This window comes from Pipistrellus hanaki (genome assembly GCF_964339955.1).
Source record: "Pipistrellus hanaki genome assembly, chromosome: 5".
Classification (NCBI taxonomy): Eukaryota; Metazoa; Chordata; class Mammalia; order Chiroptera; family Vespertilionidae; genus Pipistrellus; species Pipistrellus hanaki.
Window position 1 is genome coordinate 89,121,682 of NC_140507.1, and position 19,391 is coordinate 89,141,072.

The 19,391-nt window shown below is 51.7% G+C and overlaps 1 protein-coding gene across 2 annotated transcripts in view; it reads right to left on the reverse strand.

The window, feature by feature from the left end:
• EVI5L (ecotropic viral integration site 5 like) overlaps window positions 1-18,628 on the reverse strand; it is a 32,719-nt gene extending 14,091 nt beyond the window's left edge. For both annotated transcript variants that reach the window (XM_084884808.1, XM_084884807.1), the window contains exons 1-6: window positions 18,452-18,628; window positions 6,883-7,067; window positions 2,723-2,912; window positions 2,080-2,304; window positions 1,892-1,966; window positions 1,130-1,255 (exon numbers count right to left, since the gene is read on the reverse strand). In XM_084884808.1, coding sequence (XP_084740934.1) covers window positions 1,130-1,255; window positions 1,892-1,966; window positions 2,080-2,304; window positions 2,723-2,912; window positions 6,883-7,034 — 768 coding nt within the window. In that variant the 5' untranslated portion in view covers window positions 7,035-7,067; window positions 18,452-18,628. The remainder of the gene's footprint in view (window positions 1-1,129; window positions 1,256-1,891; window positions 1,967-2,079; window positions 2,305-2,722; window positions 2,913-6,882; window positions 7,068-18,451) is intronic.
• Window positions 18,629-19,391: the final 763 nt, after the last annotated feature.

Consider the following 19,391-nt stretch of genomic DNA (forward strand, 5'->3'; position numbering starts at 1 on the left):
CTTGGGCAGGAAGTGGCCTATCTGCTCTCCTCTCTGGTCACAGGCTCCTCACGATCAGCCCGACAGGAGCTTCTGAGGCTTGGGGTGGCTTACATAACTCCTCAAGGTCACCCAGAGAGTGAGAGGTGGAATGGGGTGCGGTGTAAACCTACTGCTGGTCAACCTGCATTCCTTGACTTGCCAGGCGTTGTGCCTCCCCACAGCCCCCTCATGATGCTCTGTGCCCAGCAATGCTCAGGGGATGCCGGTCTGATTGCTGAAAAGTGACAGAAACTGGAGACATAGGCTGGAGGAAGTATTAGGACGCCCTTGATGTCATTTACTGGGAGAAGGGACTCTGGTGCCCCCTCTGCAACCTCCCCTAGGCTTCCTTGCAAGACCCAGGGGCTCCCTGGCTCTGTCCGGCTCTCAGCTACCCAGCCTGGGCAGGGCCACCTCTTCTCTGCAGGCCCCGGGCCCCTTGCTTGTTGGCACTACCAGGTGCCCTTGAACAGTAGCCCCTCCCAGTTTTCCAGGCCTGAGGAATGGGGCTTTCATGACCAGGCTTGTCCCAGGGCCCACCTCCCATTCCCCCTTCAACCCTCACCCCCAACAGTTTTACAGCCCCACCCGTGATAGACTTCTGGAGCAGACTGTGTGTGTGTGTGTGTGTGTGTGTGTGTGTGTGTGTGTGTGTGTGTTCTTGCATGCACAGGGAAAGTGCTGTCTGCCAGCCAAGAGTGCCCCCTGTGCCCTGTGGGGGCTGCTATTTATAAACAGAAAGGTCTGCGGCTCCTGTAATCATCAGAGGCAGGCAGACAATACCTCCCCTCCTCTGCCAGACCACGGCGGGAGCAGACGGTGAGGGCGTTATGGGTGTGTCTGGCAAAAGCCAGCTTGACCCCTCTGCCCTTGGGCTCTGGAAGCCCAGAGCTCTCAGGAGCCCCCACTATACATGGCTGGCCCTGCCCTCTCCCGGGAAGTGTGCTTGGGGGCAGGGCCACGTGGCCCCCTGAGACTAGAGCCCCTTTCTGAGCTGGGACCTCTGGGTAGGATTTCTCAGCCCTGGAATGTTCAGTGAAGCAGACCCACTGGGCTGGCTGCGGGCTGCAGAGGAGGGGGTGCTGATGGCCACCCCGGCCCCACTCACCTGCAGCATGTACTCAAACTGGTAGATGCAGAGCCCCAGCTCAGCCATGCTGGGCTTGAAGAGCTCCCGAAGGCGGTACTCCTGCATCAGCCGCACAAACACACAGAAAGCCTCCTCCTCCGGCATCTGGGGGATGGGCAGGGGGCAGGGGGCTGTGAGTGCGGGCAGGGAGCGGGGAGGACGCATACTTGGACCTGGAGTACTGTGCTAGGCCCGTTTCTGCTCTATTTACGCTTAATGAACGCGGACTGTGTGGCCTGTCAGAACTCTCACAATGAACCTCTGGTCACTCTGTTTACTGATGGAAAATCTCCCGAGGCTGAAGTCACTTACCACAGGCCACCTGGCAGGGGCCTGACCCCCAGATGTGGCCACCTCCAGAGCCCACGATTGGGACACCATCTGGTCCACTCTCTGTGTCTCTGTCCTCCTCTTCCTAAGCTGCTGAATTCTCTGGACAAACCCAGCCCCATAAACTCCGCACTGGCTAATGTAAGCTCCCTGTCCACCCCTGAGAGGTAGCCGAGTAGGATGGCCTGCCCCTCTAGACCTTGGACAGTACCGCGGACAGAACCGGCAGTCAGCCCCTCTGTGTGCACCCACTGGGGCTTGGCCTGGGACTGCCGGAGGGCACAGCTGGACGCAGGGGTGGGCTCTGACGGTAGAACACTGGATAGAGGGTTACATTCTGCTTTTGTCCACTCCTGGAAGCAGAGCCTAGATGGGCTGGCCCCTGCCATAAGCCTGGCCCAGGCCACCTACCTGCATTAGGAGCAGGCCCACGATGAAGGCACTGCCCTGGCAGTAGCCCACCTCCCGGTCCACCAGAGAGTAGGCCTGCAAGGGAATGAGAGTGTCAGGGCAGGGTCCGGCCAGGCTCAGAGACAGCAGGCCAATGTGGCAGTGCTTCTTCATGTGGGGCTGGGGGGTCCTCAGCAGGGGGGCCTCACCTTCATGACATTGAAGAGGACCTCCTGGCCCAGGCTGTCCTGGCCCTTGAAGAACTCGTGCTCTGGGTAGGTGCGGGCGATGTCTCTGCGGATCAGCTTCTCGCATGGCGAGGACATCTTGAGCAGCTCTGAGTACTGGTTCTTGACTGGCATGTTCGTAGCGCTGCACAGGAGCTGCCACACGATGGCCCGGAAGTGGTGCGGGATGCCCTTGTGGATAAGCTCCTGGGGATGGGGTGGGCAGCAGAAGGCCAGACTGGATGCTGTCCCAGTGCAGTCTCCCCACGACTACCTAGTCCATGGGCCTTGCCTACGCCATGCATGTGGCTAAGAGCTCCGCGGAGCCTTTGCACTGCAGACAGAGTCCACACTGCTTAAGGTACTACCCCCCCATTTGTCACAGAACACAGTGGGGCAGGAAACAAATAGATGCCTGAGACGGCAGTGTGACAGCTACTTACCTGGCCAGCCCCACTCACACACTCTTCCCCCCACCCCTGCTCTGGCAAGGCCCCCTGAAAGTGCCTGCACAACTCCACTTCTGTCCCTTTGCCCGTGCTGGGACCCTGGTGCTGGCAGAGTGACCTGCTGTCTGTCCTTGTTGGTCCTCCCACCGCCCACCCACCTCCACCATCCCTGCCACCTTAAGCAGCTTCTCCTTCCTACGCCGCCACTCTTCCCACTCATTGGCGATTCGGCCCCACAGGATCCACGTGTCCTCCTCCAGGTGGCTCAGGTTAGAGGAGGCCGAGGAGCTGGATACCAGAGAGGAGCCGCTGTTTCTCCGGGAGCCATTCATGGAGCGCATTGATTTGGAGTCGGCTTCCAGAAGCCTAGGTAGGGAGGGTGGGTAGAGGCAGTTCTGGGCTGCAGGCATCGCCACGCTGGTCCCTGGCTTCAGTGACTCCTCGGGAACAGGTAGCTGCTGAGGAGCCTGGCCCCTCTCCTCGGGGATTCCAGAGACCACCAGGGATTTGGTCTAACTGTTCTTGCCTAGTGACCTTGGCCAGAACCCTAACTTCTCTGAGCTATGGTCCATCTCCCTGGTTCTCTGCAGAGGCTGCATTTGTTTGTCTCATTCTGTGCTCTGTACTGGGCTGAGAAGCATAGGATTAGCTCACTGAGTCTTGCACCACCCCTGAAGGGCAGGCTTTGTGAAAAATCATGTTTTAGGGATGAGGTTCAGAGCAGGTGACTGGGAGAACTCAGCCAATGAGAAGCTTTATGAAACCTGGGTTTCTGATGCTTGGACAGCGAGGTCCTGGCTGACTCTAGAGGGCCTGTCGCTCCCAGACCTAGCTAATTCCTAGGATAGAGAAGGACTCACCTGCTAGTGCATCTTTCATGTGCAAATCAATGAATCCAGAACCCAAAACCCCCCTCCTCTCCATCACCAGGCTCTCACACTCAGGGCTTCTATGTGTCCTGATCGCCACAGGCCACCCCTGTGCCCTGGGGCAGGCTGAAACTATTCAAACAGCCCAACCCAGGCCTGCTCACCCTGCCTTGCCCACTCCTTCTTTCAGAAACCACAACAGAAGTACTTGCCTGCATTTCCCCCTGGCTCCCTCTGCCTCCTGCCTGACCCTGGAGCCTCCCCGAGTGGCCCTGTCTGGTGGTCCTGCCTCCTGCTTCTGTCTCATTAGTGGCAGTCCTCTCCTGATCTGTTGGCTTTGTTATAGCTGAATGGTAATAAATCTACATTTTATTTTATTTTTTAATATTTGAAAAAAAATATTTTTTAAATTCAAAGCTATACTTCTGGAAAAAAAGGCGCATGTTTTAAAAACAAGAAAACATAACTGATTAAAATTTCAATCACAAATTAATACAGTAACTTTTATTACAAACTTATCTTGTTATAAAACATTGTTGCCCTGGCTGATGTGGATCAGTGGTTATAGTGTTAGTCTGGGAACTAAAGGGTCTTACGTTCAATTCCCAGTCAAGGGCACATACTTGAGTTATAGGTTTGATCCCTGGGCCAGTCGGGGCACATGCAGGAGGCAAGCAATCGATATGTTTCTCTCCCATCAATGTCTCTCTCTCCCTCCCTCCCTTTCTCATTCCCTCCCTTCCTCCCTCCCTCCCACACTCTCTAAAAATCAATGGAAGAAATATCCTCTGATAAGGATTAACAGCAACAACAAAGAAGACATTGTTTATGAAAAAGGAGAGGTCAGCCCTGGCCAATGTGGCTCAGTTGGTTGGGTGTTGTCCTGTGGACCGAAAGGTTGCTGGCTTGGTTCTCGATCAGGGCACATACCCAGGTTGTGGGCTTGATCCCAGGGAGGGGACATACAAGAGGCAGCTGATTGATGTTTTACTATCATACTGATGTTTCTCTCTCTAAAAATCAATAAAAAAATCTTAAAATAAGAAGTAATATAACAGGCTCACTTCAAAAGCTCAAAAACCATTATTTAAAAGTAGTTCATTTGTTGCCTCTGTTCCAGCTAGAAAAGTTCACTAAGCACACACCGAGAAAGTGCTACTATTTTTAGTCATCTTTCATTTAATAAATACTCATATTCATGAATATAATTCTTCTTCTACAACTCTATGGAAAATTGAAAGTACTTACATGCTAAAGGAGGAAAGCCAGAGCAGATTTAAAGGGCTTCGAGGAGTATTTGTTTGCTAAGCATCAATATGATTCCCTTTTTAAATTTTTTTTTATTTTTTCAATTACAGCTTACATTCAGCGTTATTTTACATTAATTTCAGGTGTACAGCATAGTGATTAGACAATCATATACTTTAGAAAGTGTATGGCTGGTGTGGCTCAGCAGTTGAAAAGTGACCTAAGAACCAAGAGGTTGCTGTTTAGATTCCTGGTCAGGGCACATACCTGGGTGTGGGCTTAGTCCCCAGTAAGGGCCATGTAGGAGACAGCCAATCGAAGATGTTCCTCTCTCATTGATGTTTCTATCTCTCTATCCCTCTCCCTTCCTCTCTCTCTAAAAATCAATAAAAACATATTTAAAAATGAGTTAAGGCTGAAACCGGTTTGGCTAAGTGGATAGATAGAGCATTGATCTGTGGACTGAAAGGTCCCAGGTTCGATTCCTGTCAAGGGCATGTATACTGGTTGTGGGCACATCCCCTGTAGGGGGTGTGCAGGAGGGGGCAGCTGGTCGATGTTTCTAGCTCTCTATCCCTCTCCTTTCCTCTCTGTGAAAAATCAATAAAATATATTAAAAAAATAAAAATGAGTTTATTTGTTTATTGTTTTCTTGCAGTGTTTCCCAAAGTGTGGTACGCGTCCCCCCAGGGGTAGGGAAGAGTTTAGTGGGGGTACGCGTTGCACCGGAGTTTGGTGGGGATATGCACTGCACCGTGCTTAGCTGCACCTAATTCTACGTTCTCATGAGTACAAGGGGTACTCAGTGTTACAAAAATTATAGAAGGGGCACACATATGTCAAAAGTTTGGGAAACACTAGATTAAGGTATTACATATGTGTCCTTATCCCTCCATGCCCCCCCAAATAGTTATTTTTAAAATATATTTTATTGATTTTTTACAGAGAGGAAGAGAGAGGGATAGAAACTTCGATGAGAGAGAAACATTGATCAGCTGCCTCCTGCATACCCCTTACTGGGGATGTGCCTGCAATCAAGGTACATGCCCTTGACTGGAATCAAACCTGGGACCTTTCAGTCCGCAGGCCGACACTCCATCCACTGAGCCAAACCAGTTTCAGCAGGTTTTTTGTTTTTGTTTTGTTTTTTAAAGAAAGTGTTCCCACCAGTATTCCCAGTACCTATCTGGTACCATACACAGTTATTACAATAGTATTGACCCAAATCCTTATGCTATACTTTACATCATGACTATTTTGTAATGATCAATCTGTGCTTCTCAATCACTTTACCTTTTTCACTCAGTCCCCATTCCCCTCCCTGTGGCAACCATCAGTCTGTTCTCTGTATCTATGAGTCTGTTTCTGTTTTGTTTACATTGTTCTTCAGATTTCACATATAAAGTGAAATCATACAGTATTTGTCTTTTTCTGATTGACTTTAATTTCACTTAGCATAATAACCTCTAAATCCATCCATGCTATAAAAAATGGTAAGGCTTCATTCTTTTTATGGCTGAGTAATAGTCCATTGTATATATGTATCACAGCTTGTACATATATATGTATTTTCATTGATTTCAGAGAGGAACAGAGAGGGAGAGAGAGAGAGAAATATATCAATGAGAGAGAATCATTGACCAGCTGCCTCCTGCACGCCCCCTATTGGGGATCGAGCCCACAACCTGGCTATGTGCCCTTGACCGGAATTGAACCCGGGACCCTTCAGTCCGCAGGCCGATGCTCTATCCACTGAGCCAAACCGGCTGTATCACAGCTTTTTTATCCACTCATCTATTGATGGGAACTTGAGTTACTTCCATATCTTGCTATTGTAAATAACCATGCAACGAACATAGGGGTGCATATATTCTTTCCAATTAGTAGGGAATAAACCAACATTTTAAAACAAGGGGAGGGCCAGAAAAAAAGGTGGAAAGGCCTGACTCCAGAGTCAGAGGCTTTGCTCCTCTGTCTAACAATGGCTTGAGAAACGTAGCCAGGTCTCAGATTCACTCTGCCTCTAGAAACCTTGGTCTCCTCATCTGAATGGGGAACTCTGTTCACTCAGGGTTAGGAGGATGACACTGCCTCTGGTGGAGTTATTACTTTGCCCAGGGCTAGGCTCAGACATGAATGTGAGGGAGCAGCAGGAGCTTCTGTTTGGGGCCCAAGCTGTACCCTTGCACACCCTCCTCCTACCCCAAGCCCCAACTCACCGGTTCTGCTCCTCCAGCTTGGCCAGCAGCTCCAGCTCATTGGGGCTGAGGTTCTCAGAGTCAGAGGTGGGGGAGCACGTGGGGGCTGACAGGGCCTCCTGGGATGAGGAGTCAGGGCTCAGAGTGGGGCTTGCCATGGTGGGCAGGCTCATCAACTGCAAGTGTGGGCCACGTCACAGCTCTGTCTGGGGACCAGAGACACACATGGTCAGCATTGGGTTGGGTCTCCACCTCATTCTGCCAGTTCTGGGCCAGCTGAGCCTGCTGTTCACCTGTGCACATTTTCTCACTCTGGGCTCCCACTTCTGCTCTGTACCCTTGGTGAACCCCTCATCCCCATGCACCCCAACTCAGCTGATGGCCATGCCAGCACCTTCTATTCCAGACGCTGACTACCAGGACTCTTGCCTGTGTACTCCAGATGCCTGGACAGATACAACAGGACCACAGCAGGACCCAAGGTGTCCTGTTGTCCATGGGCATGAAGGCCAAGGCTCATCTCCACACCCTGGAGTCTTCAGCAGAGCCTGAGGCCAACGCTTCCGTCACTCAAGACCCCTGCTGGGACCTTGGGGTGCAGGAGCCCCTACTTTGGTGGCCCTTTCTGACAGCCTTGGTCCTTGTCTCCTGCTGTGGTCTGCCCTGGGAGGCCTGCTTCAGCCTCTGAACTTCCCTGTCTCATGAACCAGAGTGGGCTGCTAGCACAGCCAGAAGCAGTTATTCTCTCCTGTTAATTGTCTGGTGCTGCCAATTGACAGAATTGCCAATTGACTACACTTGGGCTGGGAAGCCAGGGATGCATCAAAGTGCTGGGAGTCTGTGCCCTGGTGGATACAGAGTGAGAGCCGTAAGTTCTGATGGGTATCCTGATCTTGGCTTGCCATGTGCCATGCAGGCGTCAGGTCATCTCTCCTATTTTTCCTGGGGACCCCCCTCCTGGGGTGCTCAAAAACACTGACCTCTCACCTTCTGCCAGTATCATAAGAGGCAGCTCAGCACCATACCCGAAGCTCCAGCTCCAGACTCAGATAGACCTGTACCTAAAGCATGGCATCTCTTTTTTTTTTTTTTTTTTTTTTTTTTTTTTTTAAAGAATAATTTATTGACTTTTCGAGAGAGGAAGGGAAGGACGGAAGAGGTAAACATCAGTGCAAGAGCACACATCAATCGGGCTGCCGCCTGCGTGCCCACTACTAAGCATGGCATCTCTTAACCAACTGTGTAGGCTTCTCTGAGCCTCACAGACCTCAGAGGGTGACTGTGAGAACTGAGTATGCTACTGCATGTGGTGTGTGAGAACAGTGCCTGATACTTAGTGATCATTCCATAAACATCTGCAATTATTTTATCCATCCTGGGGCCAAGGTTGAGGGCTAGCTGGGAACCAGGGCTCCGTGTTTTTGATGTGCCTGTTGTGGGATATCTGTGGGGTTGGCATCACATCTGTAGGAGGTTCTAGTCATCAGAAATGGCTAGGAAAGGGAAGGCTGCTAGGAGCTGGGGGTGGTGTTCCTTCTACTCAGTCATTCTGCTTCTGGTGAGCCCAGGTTAGCTCAAAGGGTCTAAGAAGATAGTGATCCCCAGGGTCATGGTGGCAGGAAGAAAATCCTGCTCCCCTACTGTCACTGTGGGCAGTCCCTTCATGCCCACCCATTCTCCTGCCTGCTCTGTACCAGGAGTCCTCTATGTGCTCTTGGGCCCCACCTGACCTGACTCTGACAGCTCAGCCTGCATAGGAGCCCTTGCCTGGTCTCTGGAGAGGTGGGAACTGGTCCCCTCGGCAGCATGGGATAGTAACAGGAAGAAAGCAGACCCCTTGCATCTGCCTGGCCACCTCAGGGCACTGGCACCTCCCTGCAGCCTAAGCTTAGCCCCCAGCCAACACCCAAGGGCTCAGGGGTTGGCTGGACTTGATCCTGGTCATGCACTTGATTGTGGCTGCCTTCCCTCATGCTGCCCTGTCATGGGGGTACCATTCTTCTTTCACCTCGATATGGGGGGGCAAGAACCCTCCCTCCCCAGGACTCTGTGACTCCCCAGGGCTTGTTTCTGAGAGCTCCTCTAGTCTGTTGGGTACTAAGGGCTCTGGCTTTCGGCGAGTGGTATGAACTCGAGGTCCTGGCAGAACCGGCTGGCCAGGGACCACCTGCTCCAAAGATCAAGCCACATGCACCACCTAGCCAGGGGTTAATCATTCCTGACAGAGGAACCATGGGGGCTGCACCAGGGCCTCCTGCAGAGTCAAAGTCTGTGGACAAGAAGTGCTGACCTAGAAAGATCTCTCTGGGCAGGGAGGAGCTGGGAAGGCTGCATGGGTTTCCCAGCTTCAGAGTTGGGAGTTAGGAAGGAGCCTCAAAAACACACCTGGATTTGGGGAGCAGTGGAGGCCTCAGAGAAAGAGATCATGTGAAGCTAGGGTCATGACCTGGGACACTCTCTCAGTCATGCCTCTTCCTTGCTGGGCCCACCCTCTCCCCTAAAGAGCCTGATAAAATGATTCAGGTCTGAGTTTCTGTTAAAAATAAAAACTATACAAGGAACCATCCATTAGGAGAGGGTGTTCAGCAATTTATCATATAGTAATGTGTATTTCATTCAGAAAATAAAGTTGACTCAATTTGGGCTGAAATTTGCAGCCTGAAGGTAGAAACTAATGATCCCTCAAGAGCTTTCTTTTGACTCATCCCAAGACTGTAAACACTGCTTTGCCCTGGAAGCCATCTCCTGATGAATGAACATTCACACAGTCATACAGGCAGATATACACACTCACACACAATCTCATACTTATACATAACTCACACTTGATATACAGGTAAACACACACTCATACACATTCACTTTCACATGCACACACTATCTCATACCCATGCACACTCTTGCACACACACAGGCATGCATGTTTCTTGCACTGACAAGACCTTGCCACCCTTGGAACTGAGTAGCTTGGGATGGACACTGGCTTGCTGCCGTCCTAGCTTTGTGAGCAACGTCCCCTCTAGCCCCAGAGTGCCATGACTCTTACTGGCTCAACCATTCCTTTCCTGGCACTTACTGAGGGCTAGGCATAGAGTGGAACGAGGTGACGAGAATACAGCTCCACAGGGTATGCAGCCATTTCTCCCTTGCTGAATGGGCTCAGAGATGCAGAGAGGTCCAAGAGGCCATACCTCTAAAATCCACACACAGCTCCCTCTAGGTCTGGGGTTCCAACTTCAATGCCATTTGCCCCTACTCTAACTCAGCCACCTGAAGGGGGATCCTGGCTCCTGCAGAGTGGGCAATGAGCCACCTAACCCTGCTCCTGCTGGCACCATCATTCACCTTGATCCCATAGGGTGGTCTATGGCTTAGGAAGCTGAGCCAAGCAAGAGGAGTGGGAAGAAGATTCTGCTGGTGAACTGGGCAGGGAGCATGGGGATAGAATAGTCCAGATGTTGGACATCTCCCATCTCCTTTTCCCTCTCTCTCTTAGGGAATTTTGGACACTGTCGGTCATGCCTCTTCCTCCTTGAAGTTCTCTCCCATCTAGTTTCCAAGAGGCTGGGCTCCTGGGTCTCCTGCTTCTTTGCCTACGGGGTTTTAGACATGGTGCCTCTTCCTCCATAGGCTCTGCTGGGCCCTTGTCCCTTCATGTTGTTGGTGATCTCACTCTTTCGGCTTAAATGGCTGAATATATGTTAGTGATTGTGACACCTCCATTCCCAGGTTTTCCTTTCTCCTAAGCACCTGCCAGATCGCCAAATGACTCCTGAACATCTCCATCATACCCCTGGCCAGGCAGGAATCGCCATTGTCTGAGTCCCTGCTACTGCAATATCCCCTGCTGGACCTGGTACAACCTAGGAGTTGATAAATATTTAAGGAATTGAACCAACCTGCTCACCCACCAATATTTACTGAATGTCTACCAGGTGCTAGGTACTATGCTGAGGACTGAAGGCCGGTGGGCAAAGAGCCCCTTCCCACCCAGAGTACACAGGGTCACTCAAACTTCCTACTACATATGGAGACAAATGCTTGGAATAAAAGATAAGGTAGAAAAAAAGAAAAGATAAGGTAGAGTGGAAAACAGTCTGGCAGTTCCTCAAAAAGTTTAACAAGAATTATCACATGACCCAGCAATTCTACTCCTAGGTGTCTACCCAAGAGAATGGAAGACACACATCCACATGTAAACTTGTCCATGACTGTTCAAGCAGCATTATTCACAATAGCCAATAAGTGAAAATAACCCAAGTGTCCATTGGCAGATGAATGGATATGTAAAATGTGGTCCATCCATATAATGGAATAATTTAAAAAAAGGAAGTTTGGGTACATATGAACATCGAAGACATGATGCAGAGTGAAAGAAGTCAGACACAAAAGACCACAAGTGATAGGATTCCATTTATATGAAATGTCCAGAATAGGTAAACCCTTAGAGATAGAAAGTTAATTAGTGGTTGCCAGGAACTAGAGCGTGGGGGTGGGAGGAATGGTGTGGGAGAGCAACTGTTTATGGGATTTTTTTTGGGTAATGAAGTGTTCTAGAATAAGTTGTGGAGGTTGTACAACTTTGTGAATATACTAAAATCCACTGAATTGTTAATTTTAAAAGGGTGAATTTTATGATATGTGAATTATACCCCAGGTAAGGGATGGGGTGGGCTGGCAGAGGGACCTGGTGCAGAAGCAGTGGGGGAGGGTTGGGTGCAACTCAAAAAGGGACTAGGCAGGGGCCAGAACCCCACAGGGCCTGAGTGGGCTTGCATTTTAGGAAAATCCTCCTGACCTGCAGTGTGAAGATGCTGCTCCAAGCCAACTCTCTCCTGACTAAAGCTAGCCCCTCCTTCTGCTGCAGGTGGGCCTACCTGGGTCCCTGATGCTGCCATCCATTGGCTCAGGCAAGGCCTGGTACCACCCTCCTGGTGCTTGGTCTAAACCCGTTAGCTACTCCCTCTATGACTTGGAATCCCAACATTTCTGCATGGTGCACACGGCCTGCTAACCTCACCTCCTCCCATCTCGCAGACCCTCCACACTGAGCCACAAGGAGCACCTACTTCTTCCTGCCCGTCTTTGCACATGCTGTTTCCTTTGACCGGAAAGGCATTCTCCAAGACTTGGTTTGAGGGTTTTTTCCCCTGTGAAATATTTCCTGCCAACACCCCGCCTCTGGTGTCCTGGCTCATTTCTCTCTTTTCTCTCCCTGAAAATACCTACTCCCTACACCCCAGCCCAAGACATATTTTATGGCAATTACTTCTATATAGGCCTGCCTGCCCTACTGGGTCATGAACATTCTGAGTATAAGGGTCTGTTTTCTTAATTTTCTACTCCAAGCTCATAATGCAGCAACTGACATTTGGTTAGGTGCTCAATAAAGGTCTGCTGAATAAATGAAGATAAAAATATCTGTGCTGCTCAGGCAGGGGATCAAGGTCAACATCAACAGTAATAAGTCATGTTGAGAATATGTACCCTTGATAAGATGAGATGAGAAGGGCAGTTGACCTCATGTTCCCCCTCTCCCCCCATCACCCAATCTAACTATGAGAAAATTTGGTGGCAAATCCTGATTAGGGAACATTTTAGAAAATTCCTGACTAGTCCTCCTCAAAATTGTCAAGGTCATAAAAAACAAGGGAAGTCTGAGAAACTCTTCCAGCCAGGAGAAGCCTAAGATGTGATGATGAAATGTTGTGTGGGATCCAGGATGGAGTCCTGGAAAAGAAAAAAGGATATTAGGGAAAAAACTAAGGAGAGCTGAATAAAGTGTGGACTATAGTTAATGATAATGAATCAATATTGGCCCATTAATTATAACAAAGGTACCAGACTAACCTGGGATGTTGCTAATAGGGGAAACTGGGTGTGGAGTCTTCAGGAACTCTCTGGACTATTGTCTGACTTTTTCTGTAAATCTTAAACTGTTCTAAAAAAATAAAGTCTATTTTAAAGATAAAAAAGTAACCATATACCAGTGTAGACAGAAAAGTAAAGGACAGGTCCAACACATGAGATGTGCCATCTTGGGCAGAAGGTCACTCAAAGGATCACTTAACTAGGCTGTAGGGGAAGAAAAATTCAAACTTGGATTTCTGACTCCTGAGCCTTTGTCCTACATTGATCTTTTGTGCTGCCAATCTCTCTGAGTCCTTTTACTTTAGAAATAATATACATGTTGAGTGTAGTGGGCACTCAGTGAACGGCAATAATTATTAATATTACTAGAATGGCAATAATTATTAATATTAATAATTATTAATATTACTAGAGTGCACGAAAATTCGTGCACTCTGGGTGGGTGGTCCCTCAGTCCGGCCTGCACCCTCTCACAATCTGGGACCCCTCGGGTAGGGTCCCTAGGCCTGGCCTATGATCAGGGCCTATCAGGGCTTTCCTTCCCCTGGTTGCAGGCAGCTGGCCCCACCCCTGCTACTGCCACTGCTTGTCATCTGTGCAGTACTGTTCCCCACTCCCCTGCCACCGATGGCCTCCCTCTGCAGGGGACAGGTGTGGGGTGTGATGGCTTGGCTGGCCTGGGCCTCCCTTTGTGGGGCGACTGCTGGACGGCCACACAACTGCCACAGAGTTGCCATCACTAGTGGGCTTCCCTCTTTCTTTGCTGGGGAGCGGGGCCAACCCTATGAGGGCCCTCTGCCACCTGATTGCCCCTAACTGATGACCTGCCTACCTGATCACCCCTAACCACTTGCCTGTCTGCCTCATCACCCCTAACCGCTGGTCTGCCTGCCTGATTGCCCCTAACCACTTGCTTGGGGGTGGGGCCAGCTTAGCAGGGGCCATGGTGGTTCTGGTCTTTGGTCATTTTGGTGATTATGCTTATGGTGGCTGCCGTTTTATTATATACGATTACTAGTTTTGTTAATCCTCACTCAAGGATATTTTTCCATTGATTTTTAGGGAGAGTGGAAGAAAAAAGGGAAAAACAGAGAGAAACATCAATGTGAAAGAAACACATCAACTGGTTGCCTCCTGCATATGCCCCAACCAGGGCCCTGGCCGGGAAGGAACCTGTAACCAAAATACATGTCCTTGACTTGAATTGAACCCAGGACCTTTAAAAAAAAAAAAAAAATTCAACATTTATTTATTTATTTTTATTGATTTCAGGGGAGAGAGAGAGAGAGAGAGAGAGAGAGAGAGAGAGAGAGCGAGCACGCAAGCAGTGATGAGAGAGAATCATAGATCAGCTGCCTCTTGCACTACCCCTACTGGGGGTGGAGATTGAAAGCCCTTGACTGGAATTGAACCTGGGACCCTTCAGTCGGCAGGTCGATCCTCTATCCACTGAGCCAGACCAGCCAGGGCCACAGTCATTACCTTTTAACAGAGTGTGTATGCACCATCGTTCAGAGCTTGGTATTTTCAGAGGCAGGAATAAAGGCGTCAAGTGTCCTTTAATTTTGGCTCCCTTCTCCTCTCCCCTGGCTCTTCCACCTCTAATGATTATGAGGACACAGAATCATTTCTGAATCTGAACCCTTGAAAGATGCCGGCTGACTCCATTTGTCCAGCAGACCACCATGGCTCTAACTCTGGGGAAATGTCCTGGTGTCTCAGATCCTTTTCCTTGGCAGGGAGTAGGCAATTGATGGGCCAAAAGCCACCCCCCCCCCCCTCCAAGGTAACATGGACAATAGCTGGAATTCAAAAGCAAGTGAGTAGAGAAGACTGACAGCTTTAAACCAACTAGGCACTTACTGAGTATCTGCTATATGCCCTAGAATCGCCTAAAACTCAGTTGTGAGTAGACATGAGCCCTGCTCTTGTGGGACTCATGGGCTGGAATGCGAGACAGACACAGATGGAACAATCTCACAGACATATGTGGTTCACCGTAAACTGGAGGAAAAGTGTAGTGAGTCATGCCAACAGGGCCTTGGAAATCTTCCCAAGGGTCAATCTCTCCCTGGCTCTGGGGGGTTAGTCCTCCTAGCTAAACCTCCTTCCTTCCACGGTCTCCGTTTGGCTTCTAGAGCAGATGTACCGCGGACTCCCCCAGGCAGGTGGGTTTTGCTGCCTTTCCGATTCTTTCAACTATGGATTGCTCTGACCACGGAGTTTCCATCGTGTATGTCTCATGGATCGCCTTTGAAACATGAAGGCTTATAGGATGAGGCCCACCAAATGAGGCATGCTTCCCTGAATGCATCCTGCTTGCTCCTGCTTCCTGGGCCTCTGTCCAAGCACTCTGGCTGCCTACAATGCTCCATACATCATACCTGCTCCACCTTCCCTAACACCCCAGAAATGCTCAGGGCCCTTTTCTGCTCTCCCCCAGCAGCACACTATACACAATTCTGTCTCAAGTTTCTACACGGGAGACAGCAGGATAAGGGCATGGTGCCGGAATCCCAGGTTGTCTGGAGGATTAAATGAGATACTATGTAAATGGCACTTGGCACAGGGCCTAGGAAATGGCATGGGCCTGATCACTGTGCACTAGTGGTGCGATATATTTTATTGATTTTTTTTACAGAGAAGAAGGGAGAAGGATAGAGCTAGAGCTAGAAACATCAATGAGAAACATCAATCAGCTGCCTCCTGCACACCCCCTACTGGGGATGTGTCTGCAACCAAGATACATGCCCTTAACCAGAATCGAACCTGGGACCTCTCAGTCCACAGGCCGATGCTCTATCCACTGAGCCAAACTGGTTTCGGCATGGTTCTACCTCTTGTCTTGAGATGTAGAGAGGGTCTTTAGAGGCAGAGCAGGGACTACCTTTGACATTCCTTCAGACCCCAATATCTGACTCAGTTTCCAGGATGGGGCTTCCCCCAGAATGATCCGTATCTATATTCTGCACAAGGAAGCTGAGATCATGTCCCCCCTTGGCCCCTGTAACCATCAAAGCACATACACAAAAACACAGCCCTGTATTCCAGTCTAGGCTAAAAGTGCGTTGATATTGTCCACAAGCCCTCCCAGGGAGCCTTCTTGTGTTTTCCTAAGGAGTTCACAGTCTCTCCTGGGGAGTCTTCCGCCCCCACTGCCTCCACACAAGGACTCACCCTGGGGAGCCTGAGGGGTTCATTTCTTGTGTACCTCCTGACCTTCAGCATCTTCTCATTCACTTTCTCCCTTCAGCAAGTGAGCAGAGCAAACCTCTTCCTACCCAGCGTCAGGGGTCCAAGTGGTGTGTGTGTGTGTGTGTGTGTGTGTGTGTGTGGACACTGCCAGCAAGCAGGCCTCCTACTGCTCTCTGTCCCCCAACACAATGGACTATTTCTCAGCCCTGATTCAAGCTGGCTTCCTGAGGGCAGCATGGCCACAGAGATATTCATTATACAGTGAGGCATCAACTAATTACAGCCAGGGGACCAGGATGGCTAGTGCTTCTTCTAGCGCCTGTGAAAGCGTGGCTGCCCTCCTGAACTCCATTGACTCCTTCCACCCCGGGCCCAGGGACAGTGAAAGCCACATCCTAATCTTCCTGGCTCCCTGCAGTACAACTACTGTTCTTAGAATCTATCCCCCATTTTCCAGATGGAGAAGTTGAGGTCCTAAGCCAAGATGTGCTTTTTCTCTAGGCCATCCAGAAGACACCAGTGAACATCCACAGAGAAGCCTGGTCCTGTTCAGGTGGGATTGCCGAGGAATGCTTATGTGGCTGAAGGAGCCTGGATGGGCAAAGCTAGGGCTGGACGGATCTGGAAATCTGCCCGGGGCGAGGTCCCTCCTTACTCCCTGCAGTCTGGCCATGCCAGCTTGCCAGTTCTGTAATCGCCTCTCTTCTCCGTCTCACCTCATTCTTGTGCCAGGGCCAAGCCACCTGCAGTTTTTTCAAACCACCAGCAGTTAACCGCAGAAGCTCGGGGGAACCCACAGGTTGGACCCAAGGGCGAGGGTGGTGGGGTGGCGGAACAGACAGGAAGAGACAACACAACCCAGAAAGACACCAGCACAGGGGCTTCTAGCTCCATCGCAGCCTAGCTGAGGGGAAAAAACGGCCCGTTTTCCCCTTCTGAAAATATTCCTTAACAAAGAGCTGCCTGCTTCTGACGGCCAAACCCAGACACACGGGTCCCACATGCCAGGAGAGGAGGAAGCGGTTTCATTCTGGCATGGCATACTGGTTGTGGGTGAAAGAACTCACAGGGACTGGGCTGCCCCTGGGCAGCAGCACTGGCCCTGCCATCTGAGACCAGTAGGTGGGAGTGATGGGGTCAGCATGCTGGTCCTACCAGTCTGGTCAGGCTTCAGGGCCCGGGCCAGGAGCAGTGTGAACTGGCATAAACCAGGGGCTAGGCAGCGGCTCTTTTAGGGGGACGGGTGGAGGTGAGAGTGTCCTTCTCTTGGGAGAAGGGCAAAGTGGGGAGAGAGAGATAAAGGGGAAGAAGCCTGCAGCAGGTGTCCACCGGGTGTTGGGAGATTCTGGGTCACCCACCACCTCCAGGTTCCAGTGGGGGTGCTGGCTCAGGTAGGTTGGTGCGGATGGACAGACTGGCTGCCTGGGGCAGGGCAGTCAGCTCACACATCTGAGTCTCTGCCAGAGATGGGAGCACTGGGGACCTCAGGAGGACCTGAGAAGGTAGGGTCCAGGAAGGGGTGTGGAAGAGCCGTGTGTGTGGTACCATTGCCTGGTCTGTGTTGGAGGTCTGAGTTTCTCTGTGTACGTTGGGGATCCAAGTATCTGATTGTGAGTATGTGCATGTCAAGGGCTCCTGAATGTTTTTTGTTTTTTTTTTTTTGCGGCGGGGGATGGGGTGGGTGGGGGGCTGGGGGTTGGGGGGTGGGTGGGTGGGAGGGGTTTCATGGGTATTCTCTGTAAGAACTGTTGGCAGTATGTGTGTGCTATGCTGGGCTCTCAGAACAATTGGGGGTAGTGCTGAGCACCAGGTGAGGGTGGACTTCCAGGAAACAGGGATCAAGATGAGTCAAGATCAGGGGAATGTGTGGGGCTACTGGAGTGTGCCCAGAGGCCCCCGGGAGTGCTGAGAGGAGGGGATGGGCCAGCAGGCTGACGTGAGGCCTGCGGACAGGAACCCTAATTTACAGAGGCTAGGCAAGGGTCCTGCGGGGTCAGAAGGGAAGGGCAGGGAGGACTCTGAGGCTGGTATCCCCCAGGACGGGGGTAGGTCTAGGCCCAGAGATTGGATGGGAAGTGAGAGGAGGGACAGGGTGGTAAGGGGTCGTCTGCAGATGGAGCATCCTAAGGGACAGAGGGGTGGGTGGTGTCCTGGGCGCGTTTGCGGGATCGGGGCTGGGGAGGCCCTGGAAGGTCCTAGGAGGGGTCCTGAAGGTCAGTGAGGAGGGTGGGCGGGGGTCACGGGCCGGAGGGGCGCTCCCTGGGAGGGGTGGGTGGGGTGGGAGGCGCCCGAAAGGGTCCGAGAAAGGGCCCCGAGAAGTCGGGTAGCGTCGGGAACGGGAGTGGGCGGAGGTCCGGCAGGAGACTGACCACCAGGGTGCGTGCTGGGAGTGCAGAGGGTTCCCAGCGCGGGTTCCGGGGCGAGGCAGCCCGACTCCCGGTCATGCCGGGCCCCGGCGGGCCGCAGCGAGAAGCCACTTGCCTGTGAAGGGGCCCGGGAGGCCCGGGCCACGCCGCCTCCCTACCTGCGCCGAGCGCGCCTCCATCGCCGTGCCGAGCCGCGCCGTCCCGTTAGCCCCGCAGCTGCCAGCCCAGCAGCCCTGGCCCGGCTCCCTCAGCCGCCCCCCGGGACCGCTGCCCCGGCCGGCTCGCCGCTGCCATTTCACCCGCTGACAGGAGCCGCTGCCCCGCCCCCAGAGCCCAGCCAGCCAATTCACCGCCCCCAGTTACCATGGCTCCGCCCACAGGCCAGGAGTGACGGGCGATTTGACCATTCCGGAGGAAGGCCAGAAGGTTGCCGCCTCTGAGGAGCGGAGCGAATTGAAATTAGGGAAGTAGTGAAGGATGGGTGCTTTTGCCTATCGAAATGCGTGATCCTGTTGATCTACGCCTGTCGTGGCCAATAGCGAGGAAAGAGGGGCGTGTCCCCGAGAGAAGTCTGCGGCCCTGAGGAACCCCCTCCTGAGGCAGCCAAGCTTTCGGCACTAAGCCCCGCCCATAACCGGGCTTTTCCCCAATGAAGAGACGTCCTGATATGTCCATTATCGTCTGTCCCTCAAACCAAGCCTTGGCAACTGTCGGGACTATATAAAGAAGATTGACGACTGAAGAAGGGCGATGAGGTAACACTCTGTGGCCAATGGGATCGTGAGATTGGTGTGCGGTTATCCTCCGGGAGGTGGGGCTTGAAGCCTACACTGAATGACATAGGGGAGGGGTGGGCTTGGGGGCGGGGCCTAGACAGCGACGGGGCGGGGCCAGATAAGGGAGAGGCTAAGGGGTTGGGTCTGAGGAGAGGCGCTGCCCCAAATCCCTGAAGGAGAAATGATGGGACACGTCGTCTCTGAGGCTGACTCAGTGCTGGGGCGGGGCTGTAGGGGGTGGGGTCACACGGAAGATTCAGGCTGGTCCCCTGCCCTAGTCTGTTTTGGCCCCGTTAAGGATCTTCTCTGAGGCTCACACTGC